Consider the following 22464-nt stretch of genomic DNA (forward strand, 5'->3'; position numbering starts at 1 on the left):
GGCTGATTTCTTTTTTTTTTTTACCTTTTACTTATTCTTGATTTTTTTAAAACCTAGAACATATTTTTTCTATAAGTAAAAATGGGGAAAAATAAATATGACATGTTGAACATTCAGAATTATTCTTTTTGGGATGCCTGGGTGGCTCAGTCAGTTAAGTGTCCGACTCTTGATCTCAGTTCAGGTCTCGATCTCAAGGTCGTGAGTTCAAGCCCTGTGTTGGGCTCCGGGCTGGGCGTGGAGTCTACTTTAAAAATATATATATATTCTTTTCTAGAGCTTATCAGGTACTACTATTTTCATCTTTAAGAGCCTTTGTTGTCTTTGCTGTAGGAGTGCAACAAAAGTCTTTCTTGTAGATTTATTATTTATACTCTGGCAGACCCACAGGCAGAGGTGGATTCACTGTGAAACTAATACAACTTAATATTCAGGGTCCTTCTCTTGCACAGAATATCTTCTAAGGCCCTGTACCTAATTTTTTCTCCAACATTATTTATGAAAAATTTCAAATACACCGAAAAGTTAGTACAGTTATACTCTGAACACCTGTATGCCCATCACCTAAACTCTACAACTAGCAATGTACTATATTTAGCACATACCTACCCATATATCCATGCCTCTTTCTATCCTTTAATCCATCCTTTTTTTTTTTTTTTAAGAGAGAGAGAGTGCATGGGCAAATGTGAGCAGCATTGAGGCGGGGGGAGGTGGGTGAGCAGAGGAAGAGGGAGAGAGAGAATTTTTTTTTTTAAGATTTTATTTATTTGATACAGAGAGAGAGACAGCGAGAGAGGGAACACAAGCAGGGGGAGTGGGAGAGGGAGAAGCAGGCTTCCTGCCGAGCAGGGAGCCCGATGTGGGGCTCCATCCCAGGACCCTGAGATCATGGCCTGAGCCAAAGGCAGACGCTTAATGACTGAGCCACCCAGGCACCCCAGGGAGAGAGAGAATCTTAAGCAGGCTCCACACTCAGCACAGAGCCAGTCACGGGGCTCAATCTCACAACCCTGAGATCATGACCTGAGCCAAAACCAAGAGCTGGACACTTAACCAACTGAGCCACTCCGGAGCCCCTACTCCATCCTATTTTTTATGCATTTAAAAGGAAATATCAGACATCACTACACTTTGTTTCTAAACACTTCAGCACTTCTATCACAAACTGGAGTTCAATAATTGTTTATGGGTTTGGAGGGGGCAGGCAGGTAGATTTTCCATTGTTGTGAAATGCACAAACTCTAAATATATCACTTGATGAGTTTTGACAAATGTATATACACATGAGTAATCCGAACTCCATCAAGAGAATAAGCATTATCATCATGCCAGAAAATTCCATTATGCTCATAAAATCCACTCCTGCCAATTCTGATTTTTGAGGTGTAATTGTCACACAATAAACTATAATACTTAAAGTGTGCAATTTGGTAAGTTTTGATGTATGTATATACCACCACAATCAACATAATGAATATACCCATCAACTCCCAAAGTGTTCTCAATCTCCTTTGTAATCACTGCCTTCTACTCCCCCCACGCCCTAGGCAACCACTGATCTGCTTTCTGTCACTATAGATTAGTATGCATTTTAAAGTTTTATATAAATGAGATTATATGGTGTGCAAAAGTTTGCTTTCTTTTACTCAGTATAGTTATTTTTAAATTCATCCATGTAGTTGCAGGTCGTGACAATTTATTCCTTTTGACTGTTGGAAATGATTGCAATGTACAGATTTAACATAACTGATCTATTCATTTGCCTGTTGATGAAAATTTGAGTTGTTTATCATTTTTGATAATTACAAATAAGGCTGCTATGAACTTTCACGTACAAGTCTTTATTTGAACATATGCTTTCATTTCTCTTGGGTAAATACTGAGAAACAAATAGCTGGATCATATGATAGGTGTACATTTACCTTTTTAAGAAACTGTCAAACTGTTTTGCAAAATGGTTGTGCCATTTTCCATTCCACTGGCAGTGTGTGAGAGTTCCAGTTCCTCTATATCCTTGCCAACATTTGGTATGGCCAGGCTTTTTATTTTTATTTTTTTTTAATTTTTTTAAAGATTTTATTTATTTATTTGACACAGAGAGACACAGCGAGAGAGGGAACACAAGCAGGGGGAGTGGGAGAGGGAGAAGCAGGCTTCCCGCGGAGCAGGGAGCCCGATGTGGGGCTCGATCCCAGGACCCTGGGATCATGACCTGAGCCGAAGGCAGACGCTTAAGTGACTGAGCCACCCAGGCGCGCCTGGCCAGGCTTTTTACTTTTGGCAATTCTAATAAGTACATAATGAATGGTATCTCGCTGAGCCTTTAATCTGCGTCTCCTTAATGATTAATGATAGTGTTAAGTATCCTTTCAATTAATTTGTTATCCATACATCTTCTTTGGTGAAGTGTCTGTTCAAATCTTTTACCCATATTTTATTTTTTTTTTATTTGTTTAAAGACTTTATTTGTCAGAGAGAGAGAGAGAGAGAGAGCAAGCGAGCAAGAGTCGGGGGAGGAGCAGAGGGAGAAGCAGGCTCCAGGCTGAGCTAGAAGCCTGATGCCGGACTTGATCCCAGGACCCTGGGATCATGACCTGAGCCAAAGACAGATGCTTAACCAACTGAGCCACCCAGGCTTCCCCTTTTGCCCACATTTTAAATTGGGTTGTTTTGCTAATTATTGAGTTTTGAGAGTTCTCTATATATTGTGGATACAAGTCCTTTATCAGATAAATGATATGCAAATATTTTCTACCTGTATGCAGGTCATCTTTTCATTTTCTTAACAATGTTTTTCTGAACAGCAGAGTTTTAAATTTTGATGTAATACAATTCATCAATTTTGGCTTTTATGAATCATGCTTTTGGGGGTCAAATCTAAAAAATCTTTGCCTAACCCAAGGTCATGAAGATTTTCTCCTGCTCTCTTCCAGAAGTTTTATAGTTCTTGAATTTACATTTAAGCCTATGATCTCTTTAATATGGGAATTAGCCAAAGGACTTAAGAACCGAACATTCTTCTGGTTGTCAGCATTTGGTGGAGATCATTCTTTTTCCCCAATCTGCTTTGAAGCTCTGCATCATTTTGTAGTTTCATAGATTTGCTGCACTTTAAACAAAGAGAGGTTTTCATCTGCGTCCAGGTACCTAATTTTGCCACGCAAAAAAATGAGATCCGGGGCGCCTGGGTGGCTCAGTCGGTTAGGTGTCAGACCCTTGGTTTCATCTCAGGTCATGAACTCAGGGTTGTGGGATAGAGCCCCTGACCAGCTCCAGACTCTGGTTGGAGTCTCTTGAGATTTTCTTCCTCTCCCTTTGCCTCTCCCCCTCCTCCTCTCTAAAGTAAATAAATAAAATCTTTTTTTAAAATAATAAAAAAAAATGAGATCCAAAAATGGGCAGCACCTTGTAGATATTAGTGGTGGCTGGGGGAGGAGAGGCAGAACTCAGTGTCCTGAAGTCCTATCCAGTTGCATTATCTGGGCCACTACCATGCCTATCACAGAACTTAACTTACTCTATTTTTTATTATGGTCATTTATTGACTATACACCATTTCTCAAACTTTTCTCTAAGGTAGTTAGGTGTCAGCTCTAATATCAGCACCTCAGAGAGTCCTTGCTTGAATCCCTCAATTGAAACTAGCTTTCCTGAGCACTTCCCACTCATATCCCTGTTTTACTGTTCTTATGATACTTACTACTTGAAATTACCTTATTTATTCTTGATTACTGGTTTAGGATTTACCTCTCCTTAGGAGGATAGAAGGGTTTTTTGTTTTGTTTTTATGACTTGTGTCTTTATTCTGGTTTTAGGAGTGAAATTCCCACCTTTTTGTTTTGTTTCTACCTTCCTATCTCCAAACATCATTTATGATGCTAATTCTTTTTCTTTTTTCTGTTTTTGAGAGAGAGCACACATGGAGAGGGTGGAGCAGAGGGAGAGGGTGAGAGAGAATCTTAAGCAGGCTCCATGCCCAGCACCGAGCCCCATGCAGGGCTCGATCTCACAACCCAGAGATCATGACCTGAACCGAAATCAAGAGTCGGAAGCCCAACCAACTGAGCCACCTAGGTGCCCCATGGAGGATAAAAGTTCTATTAGGTCAAGGTCTTCTCTCTCTCTCTCTCTCTTTTTAAAGATTCTATTTATTTATTTGTCAGAGAGAGAGCACAAGCAGGGGAATGGCAGGCAGAGGGAAAGGGAGAAGTAGGCTCCCCGCTGAGCAAGGAGCCCCATGTGGGACTCCATCCCAGGACCCTGGGAGCATGACCTGAGCTGAAGGCAGGCGCTTAACAGACTGAGCCACCCAGGCGTCGCAAGGTCTTCCCTGTCTTATATACTATATCCATACCATACAGACCAGAGCCAGGATTGCAGTAGTTGTTGAATACTTGTAGACTGAATGAATGAGTGAATGAATGAATGGTACTCCTAATGATAGAGGAAAATTAATGACTTCCCCAGAGTGGGAGGATAAGGTTTCCACAAGTATAAAACTTTCTTTGGCATCTTTTGTTTAACCTTGACAATTCTTTCAAATTTTGCATTTTAAATTATACATGCAGGTTCTAATTACTATTATGCAGTATAGAAGAACTCATTAGTCCTGTCTTTTGGTGGAGAAAAAGAAAAAGACCTCCAGCCAAACAACTTTCTATGAAGTGAGTCTTAGTGCATTTATTTTTCAGTCTTTTTACAAATGAGCCAGTGGACACATTGGTATTCAACTAATCACCCATAAAGGTGGGAATGTCACCCCTAAAATGGAACACAGCCAACACCTTTTCCCTCTAGCTATATATAACTTTTGGTAGTTGGAGACAAGACTATAAATTTCTGGCATGTGTCTGTATTCTGTTCCTCTCCTAGCTAGTAAACATGGCCATTAGGTGGATCATGAATGAATATCAGAATCATTTAGAAACATTCTGTATACTTCTCACCAAGTAGCCATAACTGTTGTCCAGTTTTTTCTACCATGTGATATTTTATCTATTTTTATTTAAATTCTTTTCAAAGAGTCACTCAGTATTTGATGATGTGCATATGCATTCATTAACATGGAAAGGAATTCAAGATACATTTTAAGATTAAAACACTGTATTTAGGTAGATGAAGATTTTAAGGGAAGTTAATAATGACTTCTCTGGGATAGACACAATTTTTCTTTTTCACTTCTCTGCATCCTCTAATATTTCTGTATTGAACATGCAGGATTTATATGAGTACAGACGTTTTTCATTCTATTCCATAACATACCTGTTTGTTTACAAAAGAAAGTTTCGTTTCTCCTATTAGCCATGCTATAGTTCAGTAGCAGGTCCCTTAGATGGCAGGAAAAGAAGAAAAAGTAAAAATGCTGATGCTGACTTTGGTAACAGGTTCAGAGAAAATATTTGATTATCCACGACTTACAATTATTTATGCCATCAATTCCCCTGAGAATTGACAGCTGAGCAAATAAAATGTTGGCAATGTGCCGTCTCTGCCTGAGGTTTAGATTTTCTAGGTCTTACTCCTAGAAGTGAGATTTCGACTTTCAGTGAGATTCTTAAAAAATGTTTGCTGTCAAGTAATGTGACGATAGAGTAGCAGGCAATTTATTGCAATGGTTTGGGATTAAAGAGACGGTGTAGGCAAGTTGTTTTCCATGAGCTCTTCCACCTCAGCAGAGGATATACATGAACGCGACTGTCCCACGCCTCAGGCTCCGGAAAGATCCGAAGAGATCTTTTTCTTACAACTTTCTCCCGCCAGAAAGTTCAAATAAAGAGCGGTAAAACGCTGGTTCTGTTTTTCTCCTTGTGGGCTGGGCACGAGGTGACTGGCGAAGGTTTCTACCAATTGAACGAGGGCCCCTCGCGCGTGGTCCCGCCTAGTCAGATTACGAAATATCAGCCAGTGAGAGAGCCGCTTTTTCAGTCAGCGGCGACCTAAAGAAGAAGACGACAGGGAACTGGCCGCCGTCTAGAACTGCTGCCCAATAGGAGCAGGCCGCGCCCGCAGCTCAGGCGGGCCGCTTGAGCTGCTCAGGAAGTGGCTGTTGGCCCGGGTCTGTGCGAGTTCTTCCAAAAATCCGCTGGGACCGCGGCGATTTTGCAAGCTCACGGCGTCCTCCCGGCTCTAGGTGAGGCGGGCGCTTGCGTCTGCGCAGGCCTTGGGCCTCTGGCTCCAGGATAACTTCCCGGGCTTGATCCCTGGCTGCGGGGCCCGGGGACGCCCCACGAGGGGAGTTGCGGGCGGGCACCGAACCCGGCGGCCTGGGGAGGTTCGGCCGCTCCGGATTGCCCCAACCGTCGGGCCCGTGGCGCCCAAACCCAAGCTCTTTCGGGCTTGCTCGGGGAAGGCGCCCAAGGTGGGGGCGGGGGAGGGAGGGCGAAGGCAGGAGCGGAGTTCGCCGCAGGCCGCTCTCTTGAGCCAATCTTCCAACTCTTCCTGTGCAAATATAAGTGCTCTCCCGCTGAGCGCCCGTTTGTTGCGTTACTTTCCGGTTCACCGAGGAACCTGATGTTTGTTCTTATCCACTCTGTGACGTAAATACTTTTATCATCCCAGTTTTAGTAGTGAACAAGTTGAACAGAGAGGCTGGGAAACCCGCCTAAGGTGCCGCAGGTAGTACGCGGCAGAGCGGGGATTTGAACCGAGGTTGGCTCGCCTCGGTGCTGCGGCCCCTTATCCGGGTGATCGGCGGCTGTCGTCGTCCCGCCTGGTGCGGACATTGATCTGATTAACCAAAGTTGGAAAGATGACAAGTGGGAGGCTAGCGTTTGTGTGGCACGCCGAGGTCAAGGACAAGGCTGCTCCAGGCTTGGGGTGCCCAGCCGACAGTCTTTTTGGCTCTGATCACTCCTGGCTAGCCCAAGGGCTGGAGGATATTTATTTCCCCGCATTGATCGGGAAGCTCTGCTCTAGACCACCGCTGTTTCATAGAACTTTCTGCCAGGATGAAAATGTTCTCTCACTCTCCTAGATCTGATCTGTCTTTATCCGATGCTGTTCTTAGATGTTGGGGGGTGGTTGGTTGGTTGGTTGTTTTGGTTTCTTTTTTTAGGTATATGGTGGATAATTCTGTAGGTATTTAAGCATCTGCTGTGTACTTGTTGCTCTGGAGGATACCGAGATGAACCGGTTGGATTCGGCCGTCTGCCTTATTGCTCTAATCAGAACAGACCTATGACGGGGAGAAATTTCCTTTCTAATATTTAACCATAATGAAAAGTACAGAGAATGATTTAAAAAAAATAAAAAGACCTGTGCACTCACCATCTAGATCTAACAATTCTTGACCTTGACCTTTTGCTATAATTATAATTGCATCCTTTTTTTTTTAAGAAATAAAAGTAATATATAGTTGAAGCCCCACGTGTATCTGAACTCTCCTTCTCCAGAATTTGGTATTTTTCATGCCCACGCTTGTTTCATACTACTGTTGTATATTTGTAAGTCCAGATAGCATGGTTTTTCATGTTTTAAAGTGTCCTAAAAATGGGATTATAGCGGATTCCTTTATAACCTGCTTTTTTCTGTTTGATGTAATTTTGAAGAATTACTGTGTTGAGGCTCTTAATGGGACGAGAGCTTACCGTTCCATCTTGACCAGAGGTTTTGTTTTACTTTCTTCTCCACTTTCTTGAGTTCTCTTTCTGGTAGTCCAGTTAATCAAATATCCTGGCTTGGCATTTTAATTTTATTATTGTCCTTTTTGACTGTCTTTTAGTCTATTTTCTAGAAGAGTTCCTCGACGTTATCTTCCAATCCTTTTTTTTTTTTTTTAAGATTTTATTTGACAGAGAATGAGCGAGCACAAGCACGCTCCCCCGCACACACACAAGCAGGGGAAGCAGCAGGCAGAGGGAGAAGCAGGCTCCGGACAGAGCAGGGAGCCCGATGTGGGCCCAATCCCAGGACCCTGGGATCATGACTGGAGCTGAAGGCAGACGCTTAACGGACTGCCACCCAGGTGCCCCTCTTCCAATCCTTCTATTAAATATTTTATTTTGGCTGTCATTTTTCATTTCCAAGAGCTCTTTCTTGTTTTCTGATTTGTCCTTTTCTCCCCTGGCGTTCTTTTCCTGTAAGTTTGAGGGAGTTTTTTGTTTTTGTTTTTGTTTTTGTTTTTTACAGTTTTGCATTGTTTTCCCTTCTTCCCTCCAAGTTTCTTCTGTTTGTCTCCTTTGGTCTGTCTCATGTTGGAGGCTTTGCTCAAATGTCAATTGAGCCTTGGCTCTTTGTTTTTTAAGGAGGGCCCCCTTCCTCCCCCAGAAAGCAGTTTGGAAGCTCTGTATGAGTGGCTGAACCTTATCAACCAGTAGGCTTTTACTGTTAAATAGATGGGCAGAGACTCAGCCATTTGGGGGGGGGGGGGTAGTGATTCACAATAGTCAGTATTTTATTTATAGATCTTTTTTCTTGAGGTCATTTTCTGTAGTGAACAGTCCTCTAATCTCCTGCCTTGGGTAGAGAATGTGTATAAACCAGAATATTGTGCCCTGGATTTGTGCAGGGAAAAAAGCTGGGGAGAAGAGTTGGAAGGGTCTCACACTGTTCAGTGTGTAGACTTGCACTTAACTCCTTATTTTCACTGCTGTGCTGTACCATTCTGGTGTTAATCCTGTCTGGCACAAACTGCCAGTTTTCTACAGCATTCGCGGAGGAGGTGTTTGTTTGCCTGGCTTTTTGTTCACTTGAGACAGGCTTTCAACCAGTCCTCTCTTTCAGCTCCATCTTTCAGCACTGCCCTCTGTGGTGCCCGGTTTCTGCAATCCCCTCAGTGGGAATCAGCTTGCTTCTCAGGAGCACACAGTCCCCCCTCATTGCAGGCACTTGTGGATTGGATCTTTTCAGCTCTACTAAGAAGTTAACGGTTCCAGTAAGAATTGCCTATCTCATACCTGTTTGAATTTGTCTTGTAATTTACCTTTTCTTTAATGCCTTTGGGGGTTTGTGTCATGTTCATTGGTTTTCAGGAATGACTAGAAAAAGAAAGATAAGTGTGCTTCATTCATCCACCATGTTTATTGGAATTCCCTTTATTTACTCAGCCCCCTCCAGTCTGGCCTCTGGGCCCATCACTTCAGGGAAGCTCCTCTTTTCTAGGCTGTGTGTCATCTCCATGTTGTTAAATGTAGTGATCACTCTTCTGTCCTAGACTCACTTGACCATTCCATTCTTGAGAATTCTTGAGAGCCCGTGCTCTCCCAGGTTTCCTCCTCCTTCACAGTGCTCTGGATTCTCTTCCTGTTAACTGTTGGCCTTTTATAATGTGTGTCTCAGGTTTGAGTCCTTGGCCCAATATTCTTCTATCTCTGTTCCGTAGGTAGTTTAATCTATCTTGTGATTTTAAGTAGCATGTCTATTCTTAGGGTTCTTAAAGCTGTCTACTGCTTTCCATCTCCTGCTACCACTCTGGCCCAAGCCTCTGACCACTGGTTTACACCCCCACAAGGAGCCTGTGAACTGGTTGGCTTGCTTGCTGTCTTGCTTCCCCTGCAGTCCATTCCTAACACAGAAAAAACTCCTTACTGAAGCCTTTTGCGTTAGTGTTCTGCCTCCTCAGCCTCATCCCATACTTCCAGTCTTTCTTCCTGTGCTCATTGCATCTGCCCCGTTTCTCAGTTGCACCAAACTCATGCTCATCAGGGACCTCTGTACTGATTTCCTTCTGAAACTCTTCCTTGGCTCTTCATATGGCCACCTTCTTTTAATCCTTCACGCCTGGGCTCAACTTTCACTCTTTTTGAAAGACTTTATAAAATGGTGCTCCTTGGGGCGCCTAGGTGGCTTATTCGGTTAAGCGTCTGCTTTCAGCTCAGGCCATGGTCCCAGCATCCTGGGATCGAGCCCTGCATTGGGCTTCCCTGCTCAGTGGGGAGTCTGCTTCTCCCTCTTTGTGCTCTCTCTCACTCTCTCTCTCAAATAAATAAATAAATCTTAAAAATAAAATAAAATATGAGCCGTGTATACAAGACTAATTTCCCCAGTGAAGCTGAGTAAACTTTTCCCTAATAGTTGAGGGAAAGATTCTCACATGAATCTTCGAAATAATGGGATGTGATAATATGTCTTTATGTAATTGATACTGTCAATTAAAGACCATTTCCATGATGTTAAGCCGTTAACTCAAGCAGCAGATCTCAACTATTGATCAACTGTCTTTCAGGACAAAAATTGCATATTTAACATCCATGATAAGATGTCAAGATTTTTTTTTTTTTAACCCAGACCAACAAGGCTGCAAATGGCTTTATCCCCCAAGAACCTGACTTTTCCCATTTGATTATTTTTTTTATTCATTGGAGAAATAAATTTATGATAAATTTTGGACCAAATTTTAAAAACCACATCCAAAGGACAACATGGGATGTAATGAAACACATTGCAGAGTTGAATGCAACCGAAACTGAGAGAAGGGGTCCACCCACTGGGTTTCCACAGAGAAAGATTCGCCATGGGAGCATCAGAGAGAATTTGAAAGTTTTCAGTAAGAGTTCGCTTTATCATTCATATGTCCACATTTGATCCAAATACTCATAACCGTCTGCTGTAACTACCAAACACGTGCTACCATTTCAACACCCTTCTTTCCTTTAAGCTTTCTTGATTTAGCAGAAATAAAAAGTTAATAAATTAAAAAAAAATAATAAAATAAAATGGTGCTCCTTGATTCCTACTCCCAAGACCAAATATCACAATGTATAATTTCCACATTTATTTATTTTCCCATTTGCTAGACTGTAAAATCTGTTACGCAGTTTTATCCTGTCATTATCTCTGTGGGGTATCTGACTATTTAACAGGTGCTTAATAAATATTTCTTGAATGGATTAACATCATGGAATTAGAGACAAGAAACAATGAAGGGGACATGCCAGGTGCCTGATAAATACCTGTGAAATGGACTAACCAATAGCGTTAGTGATGGGAAACAAAAATACTGGAAAGGACAGAGCAAATAAAGTTTGGTCAGCCTTTTTGGAGAAATTAGGTAAATTTCTATTTTGAGTTAGTATTGAGTTAATTTTGCAACTATAAAAAGCTTTCTTTGTTTATCCTTAGTAACTTGGTGCTGTGAAAGATGACTATTGCCTATGCCGACTAAAATCAAATATAGCATATATTTTGGTAAATATCTGTATTGGGGTCACAAAGAACTGCTAGAGGTCTGGGAAATTACTTTCAGTTACAAAAGTTCAGTCTCCTTATTTCATAGATCATTCTGTTACAGAAGATAGTACCATGGGGCGCCTGGGTGGCTCAGTTGTTAAGCGTCTTGCCTTCGGCTCAGGTCATGATCCCAGGGTCCTAGGATCGAGCCCCGCGTCGGGCTCCCTGCTCAGAGGGAAGCCTGCTTCTCCCTCTCCCACTCCCCCTGCTTGTGTTCCCTCTCTCGCTGTGTCTCTCTCTGTCAAATAAATAAATTAAATCTAAAAAAAAAAAAAAAAAAGGTAATCCCATGATCACCTGCCTTCATGTTTTCAAAGGGAAAACTGGAAAACTAGTTATAAGTACCTGTTATGGAGAAAAAAGTTACTGATTACCAAACACTTCTGACTTAAAGAGATTTTAGTTGCTTATTTTAAGATTCTCAGTTTTGCCAAGAATGACCTTAAACAGAAGTTCTAGAAGACTTAGATATGATTATACCAGCTATATGGCATGTTTTGTCTATTTTACTGATATTTTTTACAAATCTTACTTCTCCAGAGATGGCTGAGGAAGCAATGGAATATAATCTTGACAGGCAATTAGAGCATCATGTTGCAGAACAGCCTGTTCCTGCTGAAGTGGTCGGCGGCCAAGGGGGACCACCCCTGCTCCAGCCTCTACCTACTGAAGTGGTCAGTGGCCAAGGAGGACCACCCGTGCCCCAGCCTGCTCCTGCTGAAGGGACCAGCGGCCAAGTGGGACTGCACGTGCTCCAGCCTGCTTCACAGGTGTCTGTTGACCTGACAGAGGAAGTGGAGCTGTTGGGAGAAGATCGTGTGGAGAACATTAATCCAGGGGCTTCAGAGGAACATAGGCAGCAATCTCATGTTAACCGCCCCATCCCAGTGTCTTCGTTGGTTTCAATGAACACCTTCATCAGTGGACTGCAGAGACTTCATGGCATGCTGGAATTCCTGAGACCCCCCTCAGACCACAATGTGGGACCAGTGAGATCGAGGAGGAGGAGGGGGTCTGCTTCACGCAGGTCAAGAACCGCAGGGTCTCAGAGGACAGATGGTGCCAGGTAAAAATTTGTTAAAATCTTGGGATTAGTGCCAGGTTGGGAATTAGGAACACTGGTTATGCCCCCAGTGCTGCCGAGGCTTGACGCAATGACTTTTGGCAAGTTAGGTAGTCTTTCTGAACCCCCAGTTCCTTACAAGTCAGATGAAAATAAAAGTGCTTGCCTTATTTACTTCAGAGTCATTGAGGGAATAAGTTACACTGATGTGCTTTGAAAACTAGGTGGTGATTTGTTGGCAATGGTTTCTATGGGGGCTGGCTCTTCTTTAGATCATTTGCATATCAAAAAAGTGTATCTTTTACCTTAAAAGTCCACAATCCAATTACCCAGTATCCATCGTTCATTGGCATCCCATGTAATGGTGCAGTAGACTTTGGAAGACAGGCAGGCTGGATTTAGAGAAGCCTTGTGAAAAGTAAAATGTGAATTAATTTAGAGCTTATCTGACTAAGTGGGGAAACATTCCAGCCCTCTTCACCTGAGAATGTGTTGCAAAGTTGAAAATAATTTTCTTCCGTAGTTTTTCATTTGAACTTGCCTTTTGAAGAGCTTAGCTGTCAAGTCTTGACAGGGTTACTATGAAAAATAACCACTGGCCATGCCTTGCCTGTTTTTTAACTTCCTCCTGCTTTATTTGAAATACTCAATTTCACATTTGGCCTTCTAAATGTTTTCATAATGTTTAAAGCGGTTGAATTCAACATCGTCATTTTATATATGAAGGAAACTTGGACCCTGAGAAAGTGTTTTGTTCAGGGTCTCATAGCTACAACGGGGGACAAGGTTGAGTTGGTATTGGAACCTGGATCTGACTCATTTTCTATCCAGGCAGATAGAGGAAGCTTCGGTCATATCCATTTGTTTTCTTAACATTATGAAAATAATGAGATGATACTAAAAAGTAATAGCTAGGCCATCTGTTGATTGTGTTTTACAAATGAAGAAGCTGATGGAATAATTTGTGTTCTGACTAGGGTAACTCTGGAATTGGGATTGATCCTGGACTCAACATCCTTTTCTGTGGTTTCTGCTGATTACTGTGGGGTGAAGGGGAGGGTCCTGCTGTTCCTGTGGATCTAGTCTCTAGCCTAGTCACTCCTGGACGTGACCCATCAGGGATGATGTGCTTAGTTTTGTGTTGACAAGAGTTTCAGATGCATGTTACTGTTATTTTAAGGTGTCATTCCCTCTGATTATGAAGGCAGAATAAGATATCATATGTTTGCGTCGTAGGTGAAGGCAGCTTGTAGTGCAGTTTGGGAACCCTTTCAGAGTCTGTGGGCTGAGAGTTGAAAGTGGTGTCCCCAGGAACTGGCTGACTGCCACGAGACCTCACAGTATTCCTCAGCCTTGGTTCATATATTCATTCAGGGGAGGGGAGCGGGGGCAGATTTGATTGCTTTTTGGTGGGAGACTCTTGTGTTAACCCAGCTCACAGGAGAGTGACACTTAAAAACTAGATGCCAGTTTACAGAGAGAAATAGAAATGCCACAGAGACCAGAGTCTCTTGCTGGCATGGTTGGCACCATTCTCCTAAAAGAAATTTACCACAGAAGCTAAACTCTAATCAGAAAATTGCTTGACATATATAAGAACTGTGCTCAGGGACTGTGAAAGGATATCAGTTGAGCTCTTTGACAGTTGTGTTTGTTTCTACAAAAGGAATAAACCTAAAGAGCCAGGGATTGTGCAGCTTAGTGGAGAAAACATGGATTCTGGAGCCAAATAAATGTGGTATTAAAACTTTTTTTCCCTAAATACTGTGTTGGAAGCAAATGCGACACTAAATTCACATAAAAGTAGGAGCTTTTCTAGGATTGATTGCTTATGATACTGTCTGAATTTCTTTTCTTTTTTTTTTTTTTAAAGATTTTATTTATCCAACAGTGAGAGACACAGCGAGAGAGGGAACACAAGCAGGGGGAGTGGGAGAGGGAGAAGCAGGCTTCCCGCGGAGCGGGGAGCTTGACGCGGGGCTCGATCCCAGGACCCTGGGATCATGACCTGAGCCGAAGGCAAGACGCTTAATGACTGAGCCACCCAGGCGCCCCACTGTCTAAATTTCTTAACATGAATTTCTTATTATGGTGTTTGGCATTTACTTACCTGACAGACTATCTCTGGGTCAGGTGTTGAGAGCCTGGGCGAGGGTGAGCAGCTTTTGCCTCAGACTCCACTGAGAAGCCAAAGTTGGGGGAAGCTGAGTAATGAGGTATTTTTCCCAACAGGCTTCTCAGTCAAGGTCACAAACTCCTTTCCTATTTCTTTGTTTGAGGCTGCTTGATTCTGGCTGTCAGCGTCATCACTCATTCATCAAATATTTCTAATACTCCACTATGTGAGAGACTGAACTTTGCCTTGGAGTTACATTGTGAACAGGACAGATCAGGGTGCCTGTTCTCATGGAGCTTCTGAAATCTAGGACTACAGAGGGTAAGCAAGGCGCAAGAACTTATACTGTTACTTAATTCAGAGATGGTAAGTGCAGGGAAAGAGGAGGATTTCTTGGGTTTCAAGATTGTACTCCCAGAGAAACCCTAGCACTGCTTCCTGATGACGTAGCTCCCCTTTCCTTTGTCCTCATCTGACCTTGGAAATGCCTTTTGCTATATTAAAGCAATGTTAATGAGTGGTTTTTTTTTTTTGATCGCTTAATTTCTTACCAGTTTCTATGCAAATTCTCTATGCATGTCAGTAGCCTAACTATTAGCCTAACTTTAGTGTGGATTTCATTTGATTAAAATGATCTTAGGAGATAGCATTCTTACGTGCTTATTCTAATGGTGGCTGTAGCTGCTGTTAGCACACAATTGCCAAAATTAGTTGGTAAACTTGCTTATTAGCATTTTTAAAAAAGAAAACCTGAGTAACATCAAAAAGGGCAGAGTAAGGACCTTCAAGACAACTGGCAAAATTTATCAGAATCAATTTTCAGGACTGTGGAAATTAAGCAGATGCTTAAAGCAATTGCTTAAAGCAATTAAAAAAAAAAACAGATGAATATCAGAACAGTAAGCTTCATGGCACTCCCTGTTACATATCCCTCTTCAGCTCAGTGGTAATGGTGAAAACCAAGTGTCTGCAATCACAGTGAAAACCAGCAGCCTGACAGCCACTAGAGGAAATAGATTGGGATTGGAGCTCCTTCAAAGCTTCATTCCCAGAGAATTGTCTTACTTTGTCCTGTTTGGTGGTTTCATGGAAGATCCCACTTGCAGGGCTATTTCTGACTTACCACTATGCCCAGTCTAAAAAGCTGAAAGCCTTTTCCCCAGAGGCTGCCTGAGGTGGTACATACTATGGGGGCAAACTAAACTGACTAAAAAGCTTAAAAGGAAAAGTTGAGGAATGAGATCTTCATAGGGGTTTTGAAAAGCTCTGACATATTCTTGGAAATCTAGAAGGCCACAGACATGCCTAGGGCTGTGTACGGCTGTGCTCATGCCCAGGAAAGACCTAAGAAGGCACTAATTTCTCAATTCTGGCTAACCTTGAGGCTCTGCACAATCAAGAAGCATTGTCACTTGCCTGGCTGATTCCTGAACGTGTGTCCCAACATAAACACACAGTCACACGCTCAGCAAAGACTAGGAGACTTACTGGTCCTGGGTGTTTAAGCATATCTCTGTCCAGGCATGAACTAACCCCTGAGCTAACCACATAGACTTAATGGCCACATGCAAACAAAGAATGCAAATCTTACAGAATCATTTCAGAAAAGTCACTAAACAAAAAGTAACAAGTATAAGAAATAGCAATAACAACAAACCCTGAAAAGGGGAAGAATCTGATTTCCAGAGTTACTACATTATAGTATTTGAAATGTCCAGTTTTCAAGAAGAAATTACAAGACATGGAAAGAAAGTATGGCCCACACATAGGAAAAAAATAAAAAATAAAAAATATGTAAAGAAGCCAAGATGTTGGACTTACCAGACAGACTTTAAATCTGCTTTTTAAATATATTCAGAGAACTAAAGCAAAGTATAAAACAGTGTGTCACCATATAGACAATTTCAATAAAGAGATTGAAGTTATAAAAATATACAAAATAGAAATGGTGGAGTTGACAAGTACAAGAAATGAAAAAAATCACTAGAGGGCTCAGCAAGTTTGAACAGATAAAAGAAAGAATTGACTTTGAAGAGTCAAGAAGCAAAATTGAAGATAGGTGAATTGAGGTTATCTGGCCTAGATAACGGGGGAAAATGAAGAATAATGAACAGAGCCTCAGAGACCTGTGGAACATCATCAAGTATATGCCAACATACGCATAATGGAAGTCCTTGTATGGGAAGAGAGAGAGAAAGGGACAGAAAGAATATTTGAAGAAATGACAAAAACTTGCCAAATTTGATGAAAAACATTAATCTACTAGAAGCTTAACAAACTCTAACCAGAATAAATTTCAAAGCGATCCACACCTACATAGATCACAAACTGTTAGTACCAAAGAAAAAGAGAGAATCTTGAAATCAGCAATAAAGAAGTGACTGACTTATCATGTACAAAGGATATTCAATAAAGTTGACAGCTGATATAGCATCACAAACAATGGAGGTCAGAATGCAGTTGAATGACCTGTTTAGAGGTTTGGGTGGGTATTTTTTAGAGAGAATGCACGTGCAAACACGGATGGGGAGGGGCAGAGGGAGAGAGAATCTTAAGTAGGCTCCACGCCCAGCATGGAGCCAGATGCAGGGCTTGAGATCATGACCTTAGCCAAAATGAAGAGTCAGATGCTTAACTGACTGAGCCACCAAGGCACTCCTGACCTGTTCAGAGTATTCAAAGGAAAAAAAACTAAGAATTCCATGTCAAGCAGATCTATCCCTCAGAAATGAAGGAACAGTGAGGCATTCTAGGATTTAAACAAAACAAACAATTTCTTTAGAGGAAGCCTGTCCTACAAGAATTACTAAAGAGAGTCCTTCAGGCTGAAATTAAAGAATCCCCCACTCCCCCCAAAAAAAACCCACCAGACATAAATAAATTGAATCCACAAGGAGGAATAAAGAGCACTAGCAAAGATAACTACATAGGTAAACACAATAGACGATACACTGTATTTCTTATTTATAATTCTTTTTTCTTTCTGATTTAGAACAAACAGCATAAAAAATATAACTATAAATCTGTGTTGATGGACATAAAATCATCAAAAGTGGGGAGTGAATAGAATTATAACTAAATGTGGTAAAAGAAATGAGAGAATTAAAATGTGCACTTGAAAATAATTCAAAAGAAGGCAATACTGGAGAAGTAAACTTTTTTTTAAGTTTTTTTTAAAGATTTTATTTATTCATTTGAGACACAGAGAGAGAGCATGAGCAAGGGGGGAGGCAGAGGGAGAGGGGGAAGCAGGCCCCCTGCTGAGCCAGGAGCCCGACACAGGGCTTGATTCCAGGACCCCGGAATCATGACCTGAGCCAAAGGCAGATGCTTAACCATCTGAGCCACCCAGGTGCCCTAAAGATTTTTTTTTTTTAAGTAATCTCTACACCCAATGTGAGGCTCCAGTGCATAACCCCAAGATCCATAGTCACATGCTCCACTGACTGAGCCAGACTGAGCCCTAAACATTTCTGTTATGAGCATTTAGAATAGATATTCCTATATGAACAAAAAAAGACACAGGATTATAGAAAACAGAAAAATGGTAGGTATAAACCCTGCTTTAAATTAAATGCAAATTGTTTAAATGCTCTAATCAAAAGGCATAGATCAGCACAGATTTTTTTAAAAATCCAACTATATACTGTCTGCAAGATACACAGTTTAGGTTCAAAGGCATTAATAGGTTGAAAGGACAAGGACAGAATAAAATATGCCATGCACACAGTAACCACAAGAGAGCAGGAGTTGCTGTACTAATATCAGACAAAATAGACTTTGAGGGAAAGATTGTTATAAGAGTCAAAGAAGGACATTTTATAATGATAAAAGGGATTAACCCTTTTATCATTATATCCAGAAGATATAATAATTATAAACCTGTATATATCTGCAACAGTGCCCCCAAAAACATGAAGCAAAAACTGTCATAATTGATGGGAGAAATAGACAATTCACCAGTAAGAGTAAGAGGTATCAGTACCCCATTTTCAGCAATGAGCATAACTAGACAGAAGTCAACCAGGAACCAGAAAGCTTGAAAAACACTTTCAATCTACTGGACCTAATAAACATCTGTAGGACGTTCCACTCGACAGCAGGACATAACCTATATCTCAAGAGCACATGGAATATTTTCCAGGACAGATCATATGTTAGGGCTAACATATGGGTATAAAACAAGACTCAATAAATTTAAAGTATTGAAATCATGCAAAGTATGTCTGGACATAAGTAACAGAAAGAATTTGGAGAAATTCACAAGTATGTAGAAATCACATAACTCCTAAATAACCAATAGATCGAAGAAGAAATCCCAAGAAAAATTAGAAAATACTTTGAGATTAATGAAAAAGAACATACCAGAACTTATAGGATGCAGCTAAAGCAGTGCTTAGAGGGAAATTTATAGTTGTTAAGCACCCACACTAAAAAAGAAAGTAGGGGTACCTGGCTGTCTCAGTCGGTAGAGCATCTGATTCTTGATCTCAGAGTCATGAGGTCAAGGCCCACACTGGGTGTAGAGATCACATAAATAAATAAAACTTTTAGGGTAAATACCCAGTAGTGCAATTGCTGGGTCATGGGGTAGCTGTATTTTTAACTTTTTGAGGAATCTCCACACTGTTTTCCAAAGTGTCTGTACCAACTTGCATTCCCACCAACAGTGTAAGAGGGTTCCCCTTTCTCCACAACGTCTCCAGCATTTGTTGTTTCTTGTCTTGTCAATTTTTGCCATTCTAACTGGTGTAAGGTGGTATATCATTGTGGTTTTGATTTGAATTTCCCTGATGGCTAATGATGTTGAACATTTTTTCATGTGTCTTTTAGCCATTTGTATGTCTTCTACCCCAAAGATACAGATGTAGTGAAAAGAAGGGCCATATGCACCCCAATGTTCACAGCAGCAATGTCAACAATAGCCAAACTGTGGAAGGAGCTGAGATGCCCTTCAACAGATGAATGGATAAAGATGTGGTCCATATATACAATGGAATATTATTCAGCCATCCAAAAGGATGAATATCCAACATTTACATTGATATGGATGGAACTGGAGGAGATTATGCTGAGTGAAATAAGTCAAACAGAGAAAGACAATTGTCATATGGTTTCACTTATTTGTGGAACATAAGCAATAGCATGGAGGACATTAGGAGAAGGAAGGAGAAAATGAAGGCGGAGGAGACAAACCATGAGAGACTCTGGACTCCGGGAATCAAACTAAGGGTTTTAGAGGGGGGGGCGGGGGATGGATGAGCACAGTGATGGGTATTAAGGAGGGAACGAATTGCATGGAGCACTGGGTGTTACATGCAAACAATGAATCATGGAACACTACATCAAAAACTAATGTACTCTATGGTGACTAACATAACATAATAAAAAAATTATAATAATTAAAAAATAAATAAAAAATCTTTTAAAAAGAAGGTACTCAAATCAATAACCTAGCGTAAGGAATTAGAAAAAGAAAGGGAAAAAAATCCAAAATTCAAAGCAAGCGGAAGAAATAATGACCATTAGAGCAGAAATAAATGGAATAGAACCTAGAAAAGCAAGAGAGAAAACCAACTAATCCCAAAGTTGGTTTTTCTGAAAAATCAACAAAATTGATAAACTGCTATAAGTAGACTGACCAAGATACAGAGAGAAGACTCGAAGTAATAAAATCAGGAATGAAAGAACATTACTGTCAGTCTTACAGAAGAAAGCAATATTATAAGGAAATGCTGTGAACAGCTTTGTACAAGAAATTAGATAACCTAGGTGAAATTGACAAATTTTTTTTTTAAAGATTTATTTATTTGAGAGAGAGAGCACAAGCTGGGTGAGAGGCAGGGGGAGAAGCAGGCTCTCTGCTAAGTGGGGAGCCCAATGCAGGTCTTGATCATGGCCTGAGCTGAAGGCTGACGCTCGCTCACCTGACTGAGCCACCCAGGCGCCCCTAAGATGACAAATTTCTAAGAAGACATTAGTTATCAGTATTCTTTCAAGAAGAGAACAAAAATCCAGATAGATGATTAACAAATACAGAGATTGAATTAGAAAAAAAACAAAAACAAAACAAACTTCTCACACGGAAGAGCCCAGAACTAGATGGCTTCCCTGGTGAATTCTACCAAATGTTTAAAGATGAAATAAATAGGGGACGCCTGGGTGGCTCAGTTGGTTAAGTGTCTGCCTTTGGCTCAAGTCATGATCCCAGGGTTCTAGGATGGAGGGTCCTGGGATTAAGTCCCACATCAGGCTCCTTGCACAGTGGGGGAGCCTGCTTCTCCCTCTACCGCTGCTCTCCCTGCTTGTGCTCTCTTTCTCTCTCTGACAAATAAAATCTTAAAAAAAAAAAAAAAAAAAAAAAAAGATGAAATAGTCAGTGGATAAGGAAACCCAGATGGCTTCGGTGCTTTCCTTTTTTCAGGCAGGCAGAAAGATGGTGGACATTCAGACTGAGCATGCCTGCCAAAAGCAGCCAACCGTCTTTCAAAATAAGAAGAGCGTTCTGCTTTAAGAAACTGGCAAGGGGAAGCTCCCGAAATACTACAAAAACATTGGTCTGGGCTTTAAGACACTTAAGGAAGCATTGAGGGCACCTATATTGATAAATGCCCCTTTACTGGTAAAGTCTCCATCCAAGGGCGGATTCTGTCTGGTGTGGTGACCAAGATGAAGATTCAGAGGACCATTGTCATCTGCCACAACTACCTCCACTACATCCGAAAGTTCACCACTTTGAGAAATCCACAAGAATGCGTCCGTGCACCTGTCCCCCTGCTTCAGGGCTATCCAGATCTGCGACAGTGTCACAGTGGGTGAGTGCCAGCCGTTGAACAAGACTGTGTGCTTCAACATGCCCAAAGTCACGAAGGCCACTGCTACCAAAAAGCAATTCCAGAAGTTCTGAGACTAGACATCTGCCCACATGCCTGAAGAAAATCAAGTTATTTTCCGGTTAAAAAAAAAAAAAAAGATAAAATAAATAACACTAGTACCTCATAAACTTTTCCAAAAAATGGAAGCAGGGGGAATACTTCCTGATTCTGTAAGGCCAGTATTACTCTGATACCAAAACCATATAAAGACATCACAAGAAAACTATAAGCCAGTATCATTTATGAATATAGATAAAAGAATTCTCAACAAAGTACTAGCAAACTGAATCCAACAACATATGAAAAGGATTATACACTATAACCAAATAGCATTTGTTCTAGGAAAGCAAGGCTGATTTCAATATATAAAAAACAGTCAATGAGATATACCATATTAATACAATAAAGGAGAAAAAACATGAACATCTCAGTAGATAGAGAAGGAGCGTTTGAGGGGCACCTGGGTGGCTTAGTCGGTTAAGTGTCTGCTTTCGACTCAGGTCTTGATGTCCGGGTCCTGGGATCGAGCCCCGAATCGGGCTCCCTGCTCAGTGGAGAATCTGCTTCTCTTTCCCTCCGCCCCTCCCCACTGCTCGTTCTCTCTCTCTCTCTCAAGTAAATAAATAAAAATCTTTAAAAAAAAAAAAAGCAGCATTTGACAAAACCCTTTCATGATAAAAAACGCTCAGCAAACTAGGAATGGAAGGGAACTTCCTCAACCTGATAAAGACCATCAATGAAAACCCTTGACTAACATACTAAATGAGCAAAGACTGAAAGCTTTACCCCTAAGATCAAGAACAAGACAAAGATGTCTGTTTTTGCCAGTTCTGTTCACCACTGTACTGAGGTTCTAGCCAGAGCACTTAGGCCCCCCCGAAAAAGGGGGGGCATTCCAATTAGAAAGAATGAAATAAAACTATAGCTATTCACAGATGACATGGTCCTTGTATATATCATATATATATATACCATATATATATATAACATATATCATGAAGTTATGAAAGGGGTCATACCCAAAAGACTGTATGCTATATGATTGCATTCATATGAAATGTCCAGAATAGTCCAGTCCATAGAGACTGAAGGTAAAATAGTGGTTGCTGGAGACTGGGGAAAGGGGAAAAGAAGGAAAGACTGCTTATATGGGTATGGGGGTGTGGTAAAAATGTTTTGGAATAATACAATGGTGATGGTTGCATAACCCTGTGGTTATGCTAAAAACCACTAAATTATAC

At 41.2% G+C, this 22464-nt stretch overlaps 1 protein-coding gene and 1 pseudogene across 2 annotated transcripts in view; both read left to right on the top strand.

Annotated features, from left to right (window-relative positions):
• Positions 1 to 5149: 5149 nt before the first annotated feature.
• Positions 5150 to 22464, top strand: part of RFWD3 (ring finger and WD repeat domain 3) — a 46644-nt gene continuing 29329 nt past the window's right edge. The window contains exons 1-2 of one of the 2 annotated variants that reach the window (XM_027619316.2): positions 5150 to 6133; positions 11710 to 12235. In XM_027619316.2, the coding sequence (XP_027475117.1) occupies positions 11712 to 12235 (524 nt within the window). In that variant the 5' untranslated portion in view covers positions 5150 to 6133; positions 11710 to 11711. Of the gene's footprint in view, positions 6134 to 6613; positions 6716 to 11709; positions 12236 to 22464 lie in introns of those variants that run through there. The other variant, XM_027619317.2, reaches the window with a different exon arrangement.
• Positions 20785 to 21255, top strand: LOC113936260 (annotated as a pseudogene).

Source organism: Zalophus californianus, chromosome 17 (genome assembly GCF_009762305.2).
Source record: "Zalophus californianus isolate mZalCal1 chromosome 17, mZalCal1.pri.v2, whole genome shotgun sequence".
NCBI lineage: Eukaryota > Metazoa > Chordata > Mammalia > Carnivora > Otariidae > Zalophus > Zalophus californianus.